This window comes from Lepidochelys kempii, chromosome 1 (genome assembly GCF_965140285.1).
Source record: "Lepidochelys kempii isolate rLepKem1 chromosome 1, rLepKem1.hap1, whole genome shotgun sequence".
Taxonomy (NCBI): Eukaryota; Metazoa; Chordata; order Testudines; family Cheloniidae; genus Lepidochelys; species Lepidochelys kempii.
The window spans coordinates 45683452-45702988 of record NC_136380.1 but is presented as its reverse complement, the minus strand read 5'-3'; the positions used below and the strand labels follow the sequence as shown (position 1 = coordinate 45702988).

At 42.7% G+C, this 19537-nt stretch overlaps 1 protein-coding gene across 4 annotated transcripts in view; it reads left to right on the top strand.

Moving 5' to 3' along the window:
- USP12 (ubiquitin specific peptidase 12) overlaps positions 1 to 19537 on the top strand; it is a 75364-nt gene that overhangs the window by 22833 nt on the left and 32994 nt on the right. For 3 of the 4 annotated variants that reach the window (XM_073340493.1, XM_073340500.1, XM_073340484.2), the window contains 2 exons: positions 5350 to 5563; positions 12703 to 12932. In XM_073340493.1, coding sequence (XP_073196594.1) covers positions 5350 to 5563; positions 12703 to 12932 — 444 coding nt within the window. The remainder of the gene's footprint in view (positions 1 to 5349; positions 5564 to 12702; positions 12933 to 19537) is intronic. The other variant, XM_073340508.1, reaches the window with a different exon arrangement.

The window sequence follows — 19537 nt, the reverse complement described above, 5'->3', positions numbered from 1 at the left end:
TAGACATCGGTTTTTTAGAAATAGCTTTTACATAGTCGATTGTGTTTGTCCCCACACAAAATGCTCTAAGTGCATTAAGTGCATTAACTTGGTGGAGTGCTTCCACAGTACTGAGGCTAGCGTCGACTTCCAGAGTGTTGCACTGTGGGTAGCTATCCAACAGTTCCCGCAGTCTCCGCTGCCGATTGGAATTCTGGGTTGAGATCCCAATGCCTGATGGGGCAAAAAACATTGTTGCGGGTGGTTCTGGGTACATGTCATCAGGCCCTCCCTCCCTCCCTCTCTCTGTGAAAGCAACGACAGACAATGGTTTCACGCCTTTTTTCCTGAGTTACCTGTGCAGACGCCATACCACGGCAAGCATGGAGCCCGCTCAGCTCACTGTCACCGTATGTCTCCTGGGTGCTGGCAGACGCGGTACTGCATTGCTACACAGCAGCAGCAACCCATTGCCTTGTGGCAGCAGACTGTGCAATAGGCCTGAAAACCATCCTCCTCATGTCCGAGGTGCTCCTGGCCGCCTCGGTAAGGTCCGTCAGGAGCGCCTGGGCAGATACGGGTGCAGGGACTAAATTAGGAGTGACTCGACCAGGTCATTCTCTTCAGTCCAACAGGCAGTCCTATTGTACCATCTTATGGTGAGAAGGCAGGAGATGTGGATGGCTAGCAGTCCTATTGCACCATCTTCTGCCGAGCAGCCGGGAGATGTGGATGGCTTGCAGTCCTTCTGCACCGTCTGCTGCCAGCCAAAGATGTAAAAGATAGATGGAGTGGATCAAAACAAGAAATAGACCAGATTTGTTTTGTATTCATTTGCTCCCCCCTCCCTGCCTCCCTCCGTGAAGTCCTGCTTGAAATACCAGAGGGAGGGATAGCTTAGTGGGTTGAGCATTGGCCTGCTAAACCCAGGGTTTTGAGTTCAGTCCTTGAGGGGACCATTCTGTGTGACCCCTGTTTTTGTTTCTCCTTGGTGTAAAGCCACCCCCTTTGTTGATTTTAATTCCCTGTAAGCCATGTCGTCAGTCGCCCCTCCCTCCATCAGAGCAACGGCAGACAATCGTTCCGTGCCTTTTTTCTGTGCAGACGCCATACCACAGCAAGCATGGAGCCCGCTCAGATCACTTTGGCAATTAGGAACACATTAAACACCACGCACGTTATCCAGCTGTATATGCAGCACCAGAACCTGGCAAAGCGAAACCGGACGAGTAGGCGATGGCAGCGCGGTGACGAGAGTGATGACAACATGGACACAGACTTCTCTCAAAGCACGGGCCCTGGCAATGCAGGCATCATGGTGCTAATGGGGCAGGTTCATGCGGTGGAACGCCGATTCTGGACCCGGGAAGCAAGCACAGGCTGGTGGAATCGCACAGTGTTGCAGGTCTGGGACGATTCCCAGTGGCTGCGAAACTTTCGTATGCGTAAGGATACTCCCATGGAACTTTGTGACTTGTTTTCCCCTGCCCTGAAGCACATGAATACCAAGATGAGAGCAGCCCTCACAGTTGAGAAGCGAGTGGCAATAGCCCTGTGGAAGCTTGCAACGCCAGACAGCTACCGGTCAGTCGGGAATCAATTTGGAATGGGCAAATCTACTGTTGGGGCTGCTGTGATGCAAGTAGCCCACGCAATCAAAGATCTGCCGATATCTAGGGTAGTGACTCTGGGAAATGTGCAGGTCATAGTGGATGGCTTTGCTGCAATGGGATTCCCTAACTGTGATGGGGCCATAGACGGAACCCATATCCCTATCTTGGCACCGGAGCACCAAGCTGCCAAGTACATAAACCGCAAGGGGTACTTTTCAATAGTGCTGCAAGCTCTGGTGGATCACAAGGGACGTTTCACCAACATCAACGTGGGATGGCCGGGAAAGGTACATGACGCTCGCATCTTCAGGAACTCTGGTCTGTTTCAAAAGCTGCAGGAAGGGACTTTATTCCCAGACCAGAAAATAACCGTTGGGGATGTTGAAATGCCTATATGTATCCTTGGGGACCCAGCCTACCCCTTAATGCCATGGCTCATGAAGCCGTACACAGGCAGCCTGGACAGTAGTCAGGAGCTGTTCAACTACAGGCTGAGCAAGTGCAGAATGGTGGTAGAATGCGCATTTGGACGTTTAAAGGCGCGCTGGCGCAGTTTACTGACTCGCTTAGACCTCAGCGAAACCAATATTCCCACTGTTATTACTGCTTGCTGTGTGCACCACAATATCTGTGAGAGTAAGGGGGAGACGTTTATGGTGGGGTGGGAGATTGAGGCAAATCGCCTGGCCGCTGATCACATGCAGCCAGACACCAGGGCGGTTAGAAGAGCACAGGAGGGCGTGGTGCGTATCCGAGAAGCTTTGAAAACCAGTTTCATGACTGGCCATGCTACAGTGTGAAAGTTCTGTTTGTTTCTCCTTGATGAAACCCCCCGCCCCTTGGTTCACTCTACTTCCCTGTAAGCTAACCACCCTCCCCTCGTCCCTTTGATCACTGCTTGCAGAGGCAATAAAGTCATTGTTGCTTCACATATATGCATTCTTTATTAATTCATCACACAAATAGGGGGATAACTACCAAGGTAGCCCAGGAGGGGTGGTGGAGGAGAGGAGCGCCAGGAAGGGTGGTGGAGGAGGGAAGGACAAGGCCACACAGCACTTTAAAAGTTTAAAACTTATTGAATGCCAGCCTTCTGTTGCTTGGGCAATCCTCTGGGGTGGAGTGATGGGTGGCCGGAGTCCCCCCCACTGCGTTCTTGGGCATTGGGGTGAGGAGGCTATGGAATTTGGGGAGGAGGGCGGTTGATTACACAGGGGCTGTAGCGGCAGTCTGTGCTCCAGCTGCCTTTCCTGCAGCTCAACCATACACTGGAGCATATTAGTTTGATCCTCCAGCAGCCTCAGCATTGAATCCTGCCTCCTCTCATCACACTGCTGCCACCTTTCAGCTTCAGCTCTCTCTTCAGCCCGCCACTTCTCCTCCCGGTCATTTTGTGCTTTCCTGCACTCTGACGTTGTCTGCCTCCACGCATTCGTCTGTGCTCTGTCAGTGTGGGAGGACAGCATGAGCTCAGAGAACATTTCATCACGAGTGCTTTTTTTTTGCCTTCTAATCTTCACTAACCTCTGGGAAGGGGAAGATCCTGCGATCCTTGAAACACATGCAGCTGGTGGAGAAAAAAAAGGGACAGTGGTATTTAAAAAGACACATTTTCTAGAACAGTGGGTACACTCTTTCACGGTAAACCTTGCTGTTAACATTACATACATAGCACATGTGCTTTCGTTCCAAGGTCACATTTTGCCTCCCCACACCACGTGGCTAGCCCCACCCCCCCTCCCCGTGGCTAAGAGCGGGGAACATTTCTGTTCAGCCACAGGCAAACAGCCGAGCAGGAACGTCCCCTTAAGAAAAGCACCCTATTTCAACCAGGTGACCATGAATGATATCACTCTCCTGAGGATAACACAGAGAGATAAAGAACGGATGTTGTTTAAATGCCAACAACCATACACTGCAATGCTTTGTTCTACAATGATTCCAGAGTACGTGCTACTCTCCTGGTGTGGTAAAGTGTCCTACCATGGTGGATGGAATAAGGCTGCCCTCCCCAGAAACCTTTAGCAAAGGCTGTGGGAGTACATCCAGGAGAGCCGCAAATGCCGGGGCAAATTAATCATTAAACATGCTTGCTTTTAAACCATGTATAATATTTTAAAAGGTACACTCACCGGAGGTCCCTTGTCTGCCTGGCGGGTCCGGGAGGTAGCCTTGGGTGGGTTCGGGGGGGTACTGGCTCCAGGTCCAGGGTGATAAACAGTTCCTGGCTTTCGGGATAACCAGTTTCTCCGCTTGCTTGCTGTGAGCTGTCTACAACTTCTTCATCATCATCTTCTTCCTTGTCCCCAAAACCTGCTTCCCTGTTGCCTCCATCTCCATTGAAGAAGTCAAAGAACATGGCTGGGGTAGTGGTGGCCGAACCCCCTAAAATGGCATGCAGCTCGTCATAGAAGCGGCATGTTTGGGGCTCTGACCCGGAGCGGCCGTTCACCTCTCTGGTTTTCTGGTAGGCTTGCCTCAGCTCCTTCAGTTTCACGCGGCACTGCTTCGGGTCCCTGTTATGGCCTCTGTCCTTCATGCCCTGGGAGATTTTGACAAAGGTTTTGGCATTTCGAAAACTGGAACGGAGTTCTGATAGCACGGATTCCTCTCCCCATACAGCGATCAGATCCCGTACCTCCCGTTCGGTCCATGCTGGAGCTCTTCTGCGATTCTGGGACTCCATCATGGTCACCTCTGCTGATGAGCTCTGCACTCACCTGGAGCTTGCCACGCTGGCCAAACAGGAAATTGAAATTCGAAAGTTGGCGGGCCTTTTCCTGTCTACCTGGCCAGTACATCTGAGTTGAGAGTGCTGTCCAGAGCGGTCACAAAGGAGCACTCTGGGATAGCTCCTGGACCCCAATACCGTTTAATTGCGTACACAGTACCCCAAATTCAACCTGGCAGGGCCGATTTCAGCGCTAATCCCCTTGTCGGGGGTGGAGTAAGGAAATCTATTTTAAGAGCCCTTTAAGTCGAAAAAAAGGGCTTCGTCATGTGGACGGGTGCAGGGTTAAATCGATTTAACGCTGCTAAATTCGACCTCAACTCCTAGTGTAGACCAGGGCTTAGGTATTCATGGTCCTGCTTCAGCTCAGGAGGATGAACTTGAGGACCCTTCCCAGCCCTACATTTCTATGATTCTACAATTTATATGATGAAAATAGCATTTTGCATTTTTAAAATGCTGTACAAATATTGACTGCATTTCACAGAATCTATGTGTGGCAGATATATGATGTTCCCTTTTTACAGATGGGGAGACTTGCCCAGGACCATGCATTTTTCTCGAAGACCCACCTACCTTTACCATGAAGAATTTCAGCTATAAACACGACATTACACTCTGTTCTTCATTGTACTGAGTGGTGTTTTGACTGATATATGTGGCAGAGAATCTCATTTTTTCAGTTTACTCTTTATACTGTGTTGTATACATTTTTGGCACTAGGTAAATACTGAGCACTTACTGAATACTTTTACAGTTCTACAGCACTGTAAAGCATTGATAACACATACATACCCCAGTTATTACAAACAGGAAAACACAATCTAGTATCAGTTAAAAATATCTGGAGTGCTCCCCATTATTTATGTTGCCACCTGAGATTCTTTACTGTCTGAAAATCAACAAGAAATGCCTTCCAGAAAATTTGCCCTTGCTTGTGCGTTTATATTTAGTTTTGTTTTTTTTTAACCTTGCATCACTGTAGAAATACAATACAAGGTAATATTTTTTTTTCTTATTTTATAGTTTGGGAACACATGCTACTGCAATTCAGTTCTTCAGGCACTTTATTTTTGTCGACCATTTCGAGAAAAAGTCCTAGCATACAAGAGTCAACCCCGAAAAAAAGAGACCCTTCTTACATGCTTAGCTGATCTCTTCCACAGCATAGCTACACAGAAGAAAAAAGTTGGAGTAATACCTCCGAAGAAGTTTATAACAAGATTACGGAAAGAAAATGGTACCTTCTTAATTTTTCTTTTATTCTGTGTATACTAATTACATCAATTGTGATTTAATACTGAAATTGAAAGGTTGACATTTTTTTTATACGTAAAATATATTTGCTAAGTACAACAGGAACGCTTGATGCTGTAAAAGACAGAAAAGACGACACACATGCTGAATAAGTTCTCACAACACATTTTTTGGTGGCCTCAGAGTGCGGCCACCAACTCTTGCTGGTGGCCGCTATGACATTTTTTCCCTAAAATACTTAATTAACTTTAGGAAAAACAAATAAATATGCACATATACATGTCCAAATCACAGTACCGTATATACTCGTTCATAAGCCGAATATTTTTGGGAAGTGGCACCACTTTCTGCAGCTCCCATTGGCTGGGAATGGCAAACCGCGGCCACTGGGAGCTGAGGAGCTCTGTGCCTGTGAATGCTCCAGGTAAACAAAACGTCTCGACCCGCCAGTAGCTTACCCTGACGGGCCAGGAGCCAAAGTTTGCCAACCCCTGAAATATAGGGTCGGCTTATGAAAGGGTCATACAGTTTTTACTATTTTTACGTCTCCATCTTGGGGGGTCGGCTTATAAACAAATGGGCTAATGAGCGAGTATATACGGTAATTTATGTAGGTTTGGTTTTTTGCAGACTCAATACTAAAAATAATGTACAGTTGTGTCTATTCTTTACTGGACCTAAACAGAATAGAAACACAAATAAGGTGTTTTGCATGTTGTTGTTTTGCTGTTTTGGTTGTTCTTGTTTTTTAGATTTGATAGCTTATAAATCTGCTTCTGTGAAAAGAGATATTCGTATGCTTGTTGATATCACTTTTCACAGCAGCAGCCTGGTTAGCTAGCTGGGAGGCAGTGAAAAGTGATATTAACAAACATACAAATATTGCTTTTCACAGCAGACTTACTCAGCCCTGTCAAGCCAGGGGACAAATTAAACCTTGGATGGTGAGGTGGGAAGGGAGGCAGTGGGCAGGGGCTCTGGAACAATTTTTATAGTGGTCGTGCTGAGAACCATTGAAATCCTGTACATGATAGAAACCCTTCAAGCCAGGGGGTGCGCCGGGGGAGTGGTGAGCCCGAAGCCCTGTGATCAGGGTTTGGAGCCTGCCCACACCAATCCAGGGCTAAAGCTGGAAGCCTGAGCCCCACCACCCCCAGGAAGGCGGAGAACTCACAACCTCTGTCTGCTCCTCCGGCAGTTGTGGATCCTGAGAGGGTCAGGGCCCAACCCCTCCTGGCAGCCCCAGAGGAGGGGCCGCTGCTTTGCCCCTTCCCCCATCACTGCCCAGAAGCCTGGCCACAAGAAAAGCCCCGGTGGCCACATTTGAGAAATACTTTGGCCTTCTTGAGGCAATGTCTTCCCCCCCCACCCCCTTCCCCCGTCTCATACAGAACTGAGCCCAGGCAGTGCTTAGCAAATATGGGAGGCAGTGTGGAATTTGTAGATTTTTGTCAAAAATCGCTGTTTTAAAGCTTTTGTTCTTGCTATTTGTCTCACATCTGTGTTTGTTTCTGTAGTATAGTGGTTATCATGTTTGGCTAACACACAAAAGGGCCCTGCTTCGAAACTGGGCAGAGGCACAGTTTCTTTTGCCAGGTTTCAGAGTAACAGCCGTGTTAGTCTGTATTCGCAAAAAGAAAAGGAGCACCTTAGAGACTAACCAATTTATTTGAGCATGAGCTTTCGTGAGCTACAGCTCACTTCATCGGATGCATACCGTGGAAACTGCAGAAGACATTATATACACACAGAGACCATGAAACAATACCTCCTCCCACCCCACTGTCCTGCTGGTAATAGCTTATCTAAAGTGATCATCAAGTTGGGCCATTTCCAGCACAAATCCAGGTTTTCTCACCCTCCGCCGCCCCCCCCCCCCCCACACACACACAAACTCACTCTCCTGCTGGTAATAGCCCATCCAAAGTGACCACTCTCTTCACAATGTGTATGATAATCAAGGTGGGCCATTTCCTGCACAAATCCAGGTTCTCTCACCCCCCTCCAGAAACCACACACACACAAACTCACTCTCATGCTGGTAATAGCTCATCCAAAGTGACCACTCTCCCTACATGTCTACAATGCATGGTAATCAAGGTGGGCCATGTCCAGCACAAATCCAGGCTCTGTCACCCCCCCCCCCCCCGGAAACACACACACACAAACTCACTCTCCTGTTTGTGTTTGTGTGTGTGTGTGTGTTTCCGGGGGGGGGGGGGGGTGAGAGAGCCTGGATTTGTGCTGGAAATGGCCCACCTTGATTATCATGCACATTGTAGGGAGAGTGGTCACTTTGGATAAGCTATTACCAGCAGGAGAGTGAGTTTTTGTGTGTGTGGTTTTTGGAGGGGGGTGAGGGAGTGAGAGAACCTTGATTTGTGCAGGAAATGGCCCACCTTGATTATCATACACATTGTGAAGAGAGTTGTCACTTTGGATGGGCTGTTACCAGCAGGAGAGTGAGTTTGTGTGGGGGGAGGGGAGGCGGAGGGTGAGAAAACCTGGATTTGTGCTGGAAATGGCCCAACCTGATGATCACTTTAGATAAGCTATTACCAGCAGGACAGTGGGGTGGGAGGAGGTATTGTTTCATGGTCTCTGTGTGTATATAATGTCTTCTGCAGTTTCCACGGTATGCATCCGATGAAGTGAGCTGTAGCTCACGAAAGCTCATGCTCAAATAAATTGGTTAGTCTCTAAGGTGCCACAAGTACTCCTTTTCTTTTGCCAGAAGCTGGGAATGGGTGACAGGATGGATCACTTGATGATTACCTGTTTTGTTCATTCCCTCTGAAGCATCTGGTGTTGGTCACTGTCGGAAGACAGGATACTGGGCTAGATGGACCTTTGGTTGGACCCAGAATGGCCATTCTTTTGTCTCAGTTCATATGTTAAAATCAAATAATCTGAAACTTTCTGTTGTTCCAGAATGTTAGTGCTTATTAGTAAGAATATTACTAATTAAATGAAATAATTAAAGTGTGAAGTGAGCCCTGAAGGTCTGTCTTTCCATGTTAAGGCTTTGACTGGAAAATTATAGCTTAAATTTAGTTCAGTTCATGTTTATATAACACTTAGGACTTAACATTTCTATTCAGGATTAATATACTCTTCTTTAAAAATTAGTAACCCTTCCAGTAATTATCCTAGTGCCATGGACACGCCTAATTTCATATATTTAACACTTCCTATTTGGTATTTGTAATGCTTGTTGATTAGGACGGTTCATGAAATAATTCTGTGTAGTAAAATATAATTAAATCCTTTAATAGATCTGCTACTTGATTTGGAGGAAATATAAAATAATGCTTGTAAATTGTACATTTTATTTAAATTAATTACAGGTTGTCTTTCAATAAAAACTTCCGTGCTTGGTTTACACAAGTTAAATATGGCAACACTTTCATATAGTAGAAATTTTCATACCTGTATAATCCATCCTGGATCATATTTCCAAATGTTTTCAAATTAAACGTTTAAAATTAAAATGTATTCAAATATTATGAAGATGCATAATAAAGACAAACTACTCTAGGATAGCATAACAATTTATTTCAAGCCTTGAGTGAATTTACTGCTCATGAAAGATGCTAGATTTTTCAGACTTGGAAGATGATCTGTTTATCAATAGAGCAGTTTATAGCATAGGTAGTAGTGTTGTGCAAGCTTTCTCACACCAGTGAGTCTTAAATCTGAAGAAGGGTGACTGTTTTTAGAGGTGAGAGAATAGTTCAATCTCCATGCCATTTAGCTCTTGGCAATTCTGCTGAGACTGCCATCAAAGGTGATAACTATAATGGTATTTTAAATGTACATATCATAAAACACCATCATCTCACTCATCAAACACATCAACTTTAATCACTGCTGACTTTGGGATTTATTCAAATGGGGATTTAGAAGTAAAAAAGACTCTATATTCCATGGGAGGTGCCTGCTGGGGCTCGGGGCTTCAGCCCAGCGCCTGCTGAAGCCCCGGCAGGCACGTCCCGGTTCTCAAACTTCTGAAGATTGTTGTATGCAGCTCAGAGATTCAGTAAGTTTGGCCATCCCTGGTATAGACTTATAGGAGACAATTGCTGAATTGCCAGGTGGCTGATTATGTGCACTGAAGTATTAACTACTCTGATGAATTAACTTTTTTAAAAAGTACATCCATGAATAACTTTCTTGATAGCTACAATGGAGAATTCTTTATAAAAATATGTCTCCTAGGAATAGTAGATTTATGTTTGTATTGATATACAATACAGGAAAGAGGATAAACACAAAGAAAAACCCAGTCTGGATTCTATTCTCATTAAGTAAGACCAATCACTCATGAGGAGTTTTATATCCTCACAGCTGTCATATCAAGACTCTTTCTGTGCTCAGAATCTCTTACCTCTATATCATTTCTAGACTCTATTACATTAAAATACATACTGTACAGTATATGGTAATAAGAGTTTAAAACCTGACATGCTTCAAGTTTGCAGTTTCTCATTAACCAAGTGGAAGTGTTCTATTTCCTTTTGTTTCGATCACTCCTAATCCTTGCATTAAATAATGGCAAGATCATCTGTGGGATTAGATCCACTGTGCTTAATATCAGACTGTTGACTGGACATTAACTACACTGGAATCTGGATGCAATACTGCTAAGAACCTCTGAGACAAGCCTTTTACCTTCAGGGGACTTGAAATACTTGTTATGCCACCTCATTAAAATATTCAATTAAATAGAGACATTTGGGCTGGTTTGATCTGGGATCTAGTTTATTTTCAACTCTGAAAAGTATAGTTGTGTCTTGTCCTGGAAGCTGCTTGGTTTGTAGATGATCTGTGACACTTTTTACTTTAGACCCTCTTAGTGATCTAGAATCAAACTAGCAATTTTTCCCTATTCCAAATGTTGTTGTTGTTTTTTTTCTTTTCAGACTCCCTAAAATAGGCTAGCCAAATTTCCATGTATCTTCAAATATACTCTCCTCAGATGTAGACTTGATTGTAGTAGCACCATATTAAACTGATGACACATTTTTGTTCGTCTTTCTATTTATGGTACCATTCCTTCACTTATGGGCTAACATTTGCTCTATATTCTTGGACTAAGAACAAGTTGCAACTTGTAATTTGTTAGGTAGAAACACAATTTCTGCTATGTAACCAATATATAGAGCCCCATTGGAGGAATTGCATGATTAGTTATGTAGGCATAGAATATTTTTGATTTGGTAATTAAGGTGAATGTGCAATTCCTTTGAGTCAACTACTGCTCAAAAAGGGAGAACAAATTTGGTGGTTGGCTGTCACTGCTCCTGTCCACTTTGAGTCTTGGGCTAAGTCCTTTTAGCCATATGTAGACAAGGGACCTGCGGCTACCACCATTTTTAAAATAGTTTTATATTTTTAATAGTTAGATGATATTCATTAAAAATACTGACATCTGTAGGGGCCTTGTTTATTATAATGTTTTCATTATTGCTAGCATTTATGGAGTCGCACTTGTGATAGTAATTAAAAACAAAAACCTTGCACTTTTGTAGATTTGGCCTTTGAGGCCATAGTGGTCATATTCTTCCTCTGATGAAGGTAGAATCAGGAAATGTTTCTCTGTTCAAAGCTGTGTGTCTGCTTTGACTGAACCAACCTATGCATAAGCCTGTTGTTTAAGGCTTTCTTTTGAGCCTGTTCACTCTGTAAGTAGTTTCGAAGCACATGGGATAAAAAGACTGTTCTTATATACCACTGCACTTTCTCATCCCCAGACGTAAAGTTTGTGGAATATAGGTTTTATGGGTAATGTTATAGAAGTACTTACAGTCATGCATGATTCTTGACATAGACCAATGTCAACTTTTGCCTGACGTCTTAGGACATGTTTGAATGTAAATGGTGGTATTGAACTATATTATTTGGCAGGGGTTCTCAAACTGGGGGTCGGGACCCCTCAGGGGGTCCTGAGGTTATTACCTGGGGGGGTCGCGAGCTGTCAACCTCCACCCCAAACCCTGCTTTGCCTCCAGCATTTATAATGGTGTTAAATGTACAGTGACTCCTGACTCAATGTCCTCCCGCTTAATGTTGTTTCAAAGTTATGTCGCTGCTCAATTAGGAAATGTGCTCGTTTAAAGTTGTGCAATGCTCCCTTATAATGTTGTTTGGCTGCCTGCTCTGTACACTGCATGTAAGATTTTTTGGAAGAGCAGCAACTTTACAAGGGAGCATTGAGCAAGTTCCTTTTCTCCACCTCCTCCCGCTCCCTCCCAGCTCTTCCCCCACCGCCAGACAGCTGTTTGGCAGTGCTTAGGACTTTCTGGGAGGGAGGAGGAGGAGTGAGGAAGCGCAGTGCCTGTATAGGGTAAGCCAGGGGCACTTCCCAACCACAGTACAGTACAGTACTGTACAATATATATATAATGCCTTTTGTCTGCCCCCCAAAATTTCCTTGGAACCTAACCCCCTGCATTTACATTAAATCTTATGGGAAAATTGGATTTGTTTAACGTCGTTTCACTTAAAGTTGCATTTTTCAGGAACATAATGTTAAGTTAACTACAACGTTAAGTGAGGAGTTACTGTATAAAAATGGTTTTTAATTTATAAGGGGGGATCGCACTCAGAGACTTGCTATGTGAAAAGGGTCAACAGTAAAAAAGTTTGAGAGCCACTGTTATATGGTGTCCTCTTCTTTAGATTGTGCTCTGCAATCATTTAATGTAATTTTACTTTATTTGTGTTTGTAACAAGTACATATGGGTGGGAGGTGGAAATTTTGAGAAAGCATCCTAATCAATATTTTCCTATATTTCAAGGCATTGTATTGGACTTAATACCTTTTCCATAAGTACACTTTTCTCTTTTCCATACATGTTTACATCATAAAATTCATCTTAGAATCCCTTCTTATCTGTATTATTTATCCAAATATATATACAGTACCTTGTTCTGCCAAAGTTTTTTAATTTGATTGCTTTCACTGTTTTTTTTTTAAGGTTAAAATTGATTGCATATGTCTATGAAATAAGTTCCGCTGATGCCATATTTTTGACTTATATTTTGAAAGTTTTACATTCATTGGACTTTTTATTCTAAATTTTAATGAGTTGGTTATTTTATTTTATCTTCATGTTTTAGAGCTCTTTGACAACTACATGCAGCAGGATGCGCATGAGTTCTTAAACTATCTTTTAAACACAATTGCTGATATTTTACAAGAAGAGAGAAAACAGGAAAAACAAAATGGCCGTCTACCTAATGGCAGTATTGACAACGAAAACAATAACAGCACCCCAGACCCGACCTGGGTTCATGAGATCTTTCAGGGAACATTAACTAATGAAACCAGATGTCTTACTTGTGAAACTGTAAGTTTGTATTTGTTTTATAGAAGAAATTCTTATTTAATACTTTCAGGAATCCATTTTTCTTTGTAATTTAAATATGCAGTTCAAATTATTTTAATTTTTTTTACTCTGTTAGTTTCAAGATTCATGCAGATGGTAAGTGTATTAGACTAATTGGTTTATTTCTGTAAGCTTTAAATGTGACTATCTGTATGTTCCACTAAATATTAGTGAGTGATGAAATTTTTTTTTTAAATGAGCAATCACTGAATGAGTTCTTGGTCAGTGAGAGTACTGAGCAAACTGTTGCATGAAAAATCTGCATTTGGATTTTTGAATTGTGCCCTCCATAATCAGCTAGAGAATTTAGATAATGTTTTAAAAACAAGGATTAAAAGTTTAGACGGGCTTGACTATAGATAGTTATATGTAAATCCACCTTTTTTGTTTTCGTTGTTAATCCTTTTCTTCTAATAGTAAACTATTAAATCTAACCTATTTCAGATTTAGATTTAAAACATTGCTATCATTCAACATGCACATTTATGTTCTATAATTAAGTATATCTTCCCAGGTGAGCTTGATCAGTTTTTAATTGGCCAAATTTGCTTAACAGTGCTAAAATCAGTATAGCAGAATTCCATTGTCAGAATTGGCCCATTTTTCCTCATTTATTTAGATAGCCAAGTCTTGAATATAGAGAGATGTTTCTCCACAGGATACTATCAAGTGCTGTTTCTCCACAGGATACTATTCCAGCTCTGGTCTAGAGGATCAGCTCAAGTCTAAAATAGGTCCCTACTTAAAATAAGATATTAGGATGATGACTGTAAAATATATAACTTAAACATTGCATCTGGATAGATGATCAAGTCAGGTGCATTAATTTAAATGTCTTAACCATTCAATAGTTGATGGGAGGGCATTATGCCAGACCATGATGGAACCGGGCAGCCCTTGCTGATGCATGCAGCCTACTAATATGTGGCCTACATCTTCTAACTGGCCACAGCAACAACATGGGGGAGTTACAAAGGCTCCATTTTGACACTTTTTTTAGGGCATCCGGAACTGTAACTCACTGTCACCCTTCTGCTTTAGCAAAAGATACATTTTTGGTACTACACTCTGTGTACACATTTTTGGTGCTCTCTGCCACCCCAGCCTGTTAGCCAGCCAAACAAACTCCTTCTCACTCTATCAGTCCTAACTTTTCTCTGCAGGTTAACCCTTGATGTACTTTAGTTCCCTAACTGTCCAGAAGCATCTCTGTGCAGCATCCAGCCACTGGATGCCCGTGTTTCTAAAGAGAAGGAATATATACCAGCCTGTTGGCTTAGCTGAGGATCCACACCTCACTTAACAGCACTGAGATGAATTTATAGTAAAACAAGAGTAAGTTTTATTAGTAAAAAACAGATTAAAGTGATTCTAAGCAGAGATAACAGAAAATGGTTACAAATAAACCATAATATAATCACGCTTTCTAGTGACTAAAACTTAACAGCTTACAATCCTTGTCCAAGGCAGTTTTCTCACCTACAGCCAGTTTTAACATCACCAACCCTATGTAGTTGGGGATCCACCGTTCATAGAATGTAAAGAACACTGACTTCTTTCCTCCTCTCCTCCCCCAGTGATGAAAACAAAATGCCCTTTTGCTTCTCCTTACATTTCCCAAAGTTCATTGTCTCAAGAGTCAGGATGACCTGTGATGTATCTTCTGGTGTGCTGACGACTTATCCTCCTGATAACAGACGTTAACCTCTGATGTAAAGGAACTGCCCAATGTCTCTGGCATCACCACATTCAATTTACATTAGACACACATGTAAATAGGTAAATCAACATTCCTTTGTCTAAGAGAAATTTGTTTATCAACTCTGCCCTCAAAACACATTTTAGGAACATATTTCTGGCACACGTACAACTCTTTACACGCCATGTGTACATACATCATGCAATGATATTAATGACAGATGTGTCACCAGTTTTCAGCTTTCATTTGATACTTCACACAGTACTCTTTACAGATAAATGATAGCAATATGTTAGGTGGAGTGAGTTTGTCAGGTCTGATAGGAGTTACAAAATAGTGGGTCTCTGCCAGTTGGCATGGAGAGGCTCTTAAGGTCAGGCCACTTATAGTCATGGTCAGCACATCTGATCATTCTATAAGTGTTTGAGCTTTACCCAAAAATGGCATGGAATGTCAAAACTAGGGGCTGGACTGTTGGATCTGTCACAAGATAGGCACTGTCAATGTTGGAAGCTTGCTCTTGCCAGCTACAGTGCCACCTGGAGGTGATATCAAGGTTCCTTAGGGAAACTGAGCTGAGATGATGGCTCAATGGATTAAACTAATCTGTAAGCAGGGATAGATGTGGCCTGTTTTGCTCCTTAAGGAGCAGATTCTGCAAGGTGACGCTGTTGCACAGGACCAGCAGCCAGGCCAGGTTAATCATTCTTTTGGTACTAGGGCTGTCAAGCAATTAAAAGAATTAATCGTGCAATTAAGTAATAATAGACTACCATTTATTTAAATATTTTTGGATGTTTTCTACATTTTCAAATATATTTATTTTAATTACAACACAGAATACAAAGTGTACAGTGCTCACTTAATAATTATTTTTTATTACAAGTATTTGCCCTGTAAAAAAACAAAAGAAATAGTATTTTTCAATTCACCTAATACAAGTATTATAGTGTAATCTCTTAATCATGAAAGTTGAACTTAAAAATGTAGAATTATGTACAAAATAATGCATTCGAAAATAAAACAATGTAAAATTTTAGAACCTGCAAGTCCACTCAGTCCTACTTCTGATTCAGCCAATAGCTCAAACAAGTTTGTTTACATTTGCAGGAGATAATGTTGCCCGCTTCTTGTTTACAATGTCACCTGAAAGTGAGAACAGGCATTCTCATGGCACTGTTGTAGCTGGCGTCACAACATATTTATGTGCCAGATGCGCTAAAGATTCATATGTCCCTTCATGCTTCAGCCACCATTCCAGAAGACACATGTCTTCTTGCTGAGGACGGGTTCTGCTTGATAACAATGCAAAGCAGTGAGGACTGATGCATGTTCATTTTCATTATCTGCGTCAGATGCCACCAGCAAAAGGTTAATTTTCTTTTTTGGTGGTTCGGGTTCTGTAGTTTCCACGTCGGAGTGTTGTTCTTTTAAGACTTTTGAAAGCATGCTCCACACCTCATCCCTCTCAGATTTTGGAAGGCACTTCAGATTCTTAAATCTTTAGAAATCTCACATTGGTACCTTCTTTGCGTTTTGTTAAATCTGCAGTGAAAGTGTTCTTAAAATGAATAACATGTGCTGGGTCATCATCTGAGACTGCTATAACATGAAATATATGGCAGAACGTGGGTAAAATAGAGCAAAAGTCATACAATTCTCCCCTGAGGAGTTCAGTCACAAATTTAATTAACGCATTATTTTTTTAACAAGCGTCATCAGCATGGAAGCATGTCCTCTGGAATGGTGGCCGAAGCATGAAGGGGCATATGAATATTTAGCATATCTGAGATGTAAAGACGTTGCAATGCCAGCAACAAAAGTGCCATGCAAATTGCCTGTTCTCATTTTATGGTGACATTGTAAATAAGACAGAGGACAGCATTATCTCCTGTAAATGTAAACAAACTCGTTTGTCTTAGTGATTGGCTGCACAGGAAGTAGGACTGAGTGGTCTTGTAGGCTCTGAAGTTTTACATGGTTTTGTTTTTGAGTGCAGTTATATAACAAAAAAAAATCTACATTTGTAAATTGCACTTTCACAACAAAGAGATTGCACTACAGTACTTGTATGAGGTTTATCATTTTTATAGTGAAAATATGTATAATAAAAATAATATACACTTTGATTTCAATTACAACACAGACTACAATCTATATGAAAAGGTAGAAAAACATCCAAAATATTTAATTAATTTCAATTGGTATTCTATTTAACAGTGCAATTAAAACTGCAATTAGTTGCGATTAATTTTTTGTGAGTTAATTGCGTGAGTTAACTGCAATTAATTGACATCCCTACTTGGTACCTGTTGTTATGTGCCTGACTTCATTAAGCTGAGTGTCTACTAGTCCCAACCCACAGTTTGAAAACCGCTGTCCTAGACACACACTTTGGTCGTGGGCCAGAGTGTGTCTATTCAGGAAGATGTTGAGTTGTTTTTTGGCTTTTGTGTAGTACAAATGGAAGGTGATTGTGAGGACGTAAAATGGCTGCTCTTAAGCAAAGATTAGTTTTCTGGGACCAGCTACGCTGTAACAGAACCATTATCTGTATATTTCCTTCAATAGAGATTTTATCAGGATTTTGGCTTGGAAGGTGGGGATGTTGGTAGTATGTGCTCATGTTACGAATTTGCTGCTCTTTGAAAATAAAAGTAATATTAATTGATTCTTGGATCATACAGAATTTCCCCTAAGATATAAGGGAAGGGTGATGGCAAACCCGCAAATAGTCTCAATTCAGTGAATATGGTTGAGTGAAGATAGTATAAAGTTTTCTGATTATAACTTGAAATAGTTAAAAGATGTGGGGAAAATTTCAGGAAAAGGAAGAAGAATGGTCTTGTGATTAAGACATTAGGCTAATGTTCCAGAGTTCAGGTTTGAATTCCTGGATCTTCCACAAATTCCCAGTGTGACTTTGGCAAGTCCTTTATCTCTTCTGTGCCTTGGTTCCACTTCTGTAAAATGGGGATAATACTTTTCTTCCTCAGAAGGAGTATTATAAGAATAAATTAATTAATGTTTTTAAAGTACTTGGACGCTATGGTGATGAGGGCAGAATGAGAAGTATGGTCCAGTTATTAGTGTGCTAGGCTGGGATTGGGGAGGACGAAATTCAAATCCCTGCTGCATCACAGACTTTCTGTATGACATTGGGCAAGTCACTTAGTGTTTCCATTCCTCAATTTCCCATCTCTAAAATAAAAGTATAAAAATATTTTCTTATGTCACAAGGGTGTTGTGAGGATAAAAATATTCTTCTTTGAGTAGTGTCCCTATGGGTGCTCCACTGTAGGTACCATGCTCCCTGCTGAAGAGCTTTGGTAGCAGTGTCCGGTAGGCCCACCCACGTGCTGTCTGTCCTCGTGCCCCGCCAAGAGGCTAGCCAGCACACAGGCTAACTGCCTTCAGTTCCTTCTCAATTGTCCCTGGCTGGAGACTGAGCTATTCACAGTGCATTACGACCATTCCTTTTGTTCTGCATTTCTGTAGTTAGTTGATCTCCTAGTATGTAGTTGTAGTTCTTTCCTTTTTATCTTATCTTTTCTGCCTGAAAAAAAAATAAAAAATTCCCATCTTTTTTCTTTGGGGACCCTTCCCCTAACAGGGTATGCCCAGTTCACAGGAATTCAAGAAGTGCCTTTCTTGTATGCAACAGGGATAACCTCTTTCCAAACACTCTCAGAGCATATGCTGCCTTGGGGGAAGGTCACATTCAATGAAAGTGTGGTCTGTACTAGCAACTCAGGCCCAGGTCTCGCAAGGATAGGGAGCTGAGACAGATGATCATTTTAATGGAGGCGGTCCTCCAGCCTTCTCTGGACCCATGCAACAAGTCACCTGGCAGTCATGAGTCTTCCCCACAATCTTCAACATCTAAAGACTGTAGATTGAAGAAACCAGGCGTTGACCCCTCTCATAAATCATCAAAAAAGAGAGCAGGAAGTCCCCACAGTGAGCCCTGAGATAGCTGCAAACAATCTCTGACATGCTCAGTATCCTTGGTACCATCAGCACCAAGACAATCCCAGCCCGGTACCCACTGCTCACAGATTTCAACAGCGGTAGGTACTGTGAGCAAGCCTATGGATTCAATGGGCTCAGGCACCAAGTCAACAGCACTGAGGGACAAGGACAGGAGTAAGCACTCCACTAAGAAGGCACTGCTGGTGTGCAGTTCTCCATCGGTACCATCATCGACACCCCATCCCACACCAGAACGATAGGTGCGGGCAAGATCTCCGTCCTCCCTGGTACTGACAGTGGCACCGAGTTGGTCAGTACTGCCAGCATTCTGGCACTCAAGGGACCTCCGTGTATCAGACATTGCAGAGTCTCCTCTTGTTGGTACCAGGATTTCCATACCGAGTCTTCATTTGGCATGGGAGTTTTCCTTGCTGCCCTATCATGCTCCCCCACTCTCTAGTGCAGACTTGGATAGCGAACCAGAGGAGGCGGTATCACAGTACTCATCTCAAGCTCCGTATGGTGCCCGATATCAACCGGGCCACTGAGCGTACCCTCAGCTGGCCCACCACCACCATCATGGTATGGCCAACCATGGGCACCACCACAATCACTACGGCCATACTGAGACCCTTGTACTGCTTATCACCACCATGCTTCTCAGGCTTTAAGCCCCACCCAAGAATCCTTGAGATGCACCCCTTCCACTGCGGCGTCCAGAGCTTCATAACTTCCAGAAGGAATCAGGAAGGAACCATAGGGCGGTGTTGAGGAAGAGGTGACCTTGAGGACTGTCATAACCAAACAGCTAAGGGTAGCCTAGAATTCCTCCTTACCTGTAAGGAATTAAGAAGCTCAAATAACCTGCTTGGCAGCTGACCAAAAGGACCAGTGG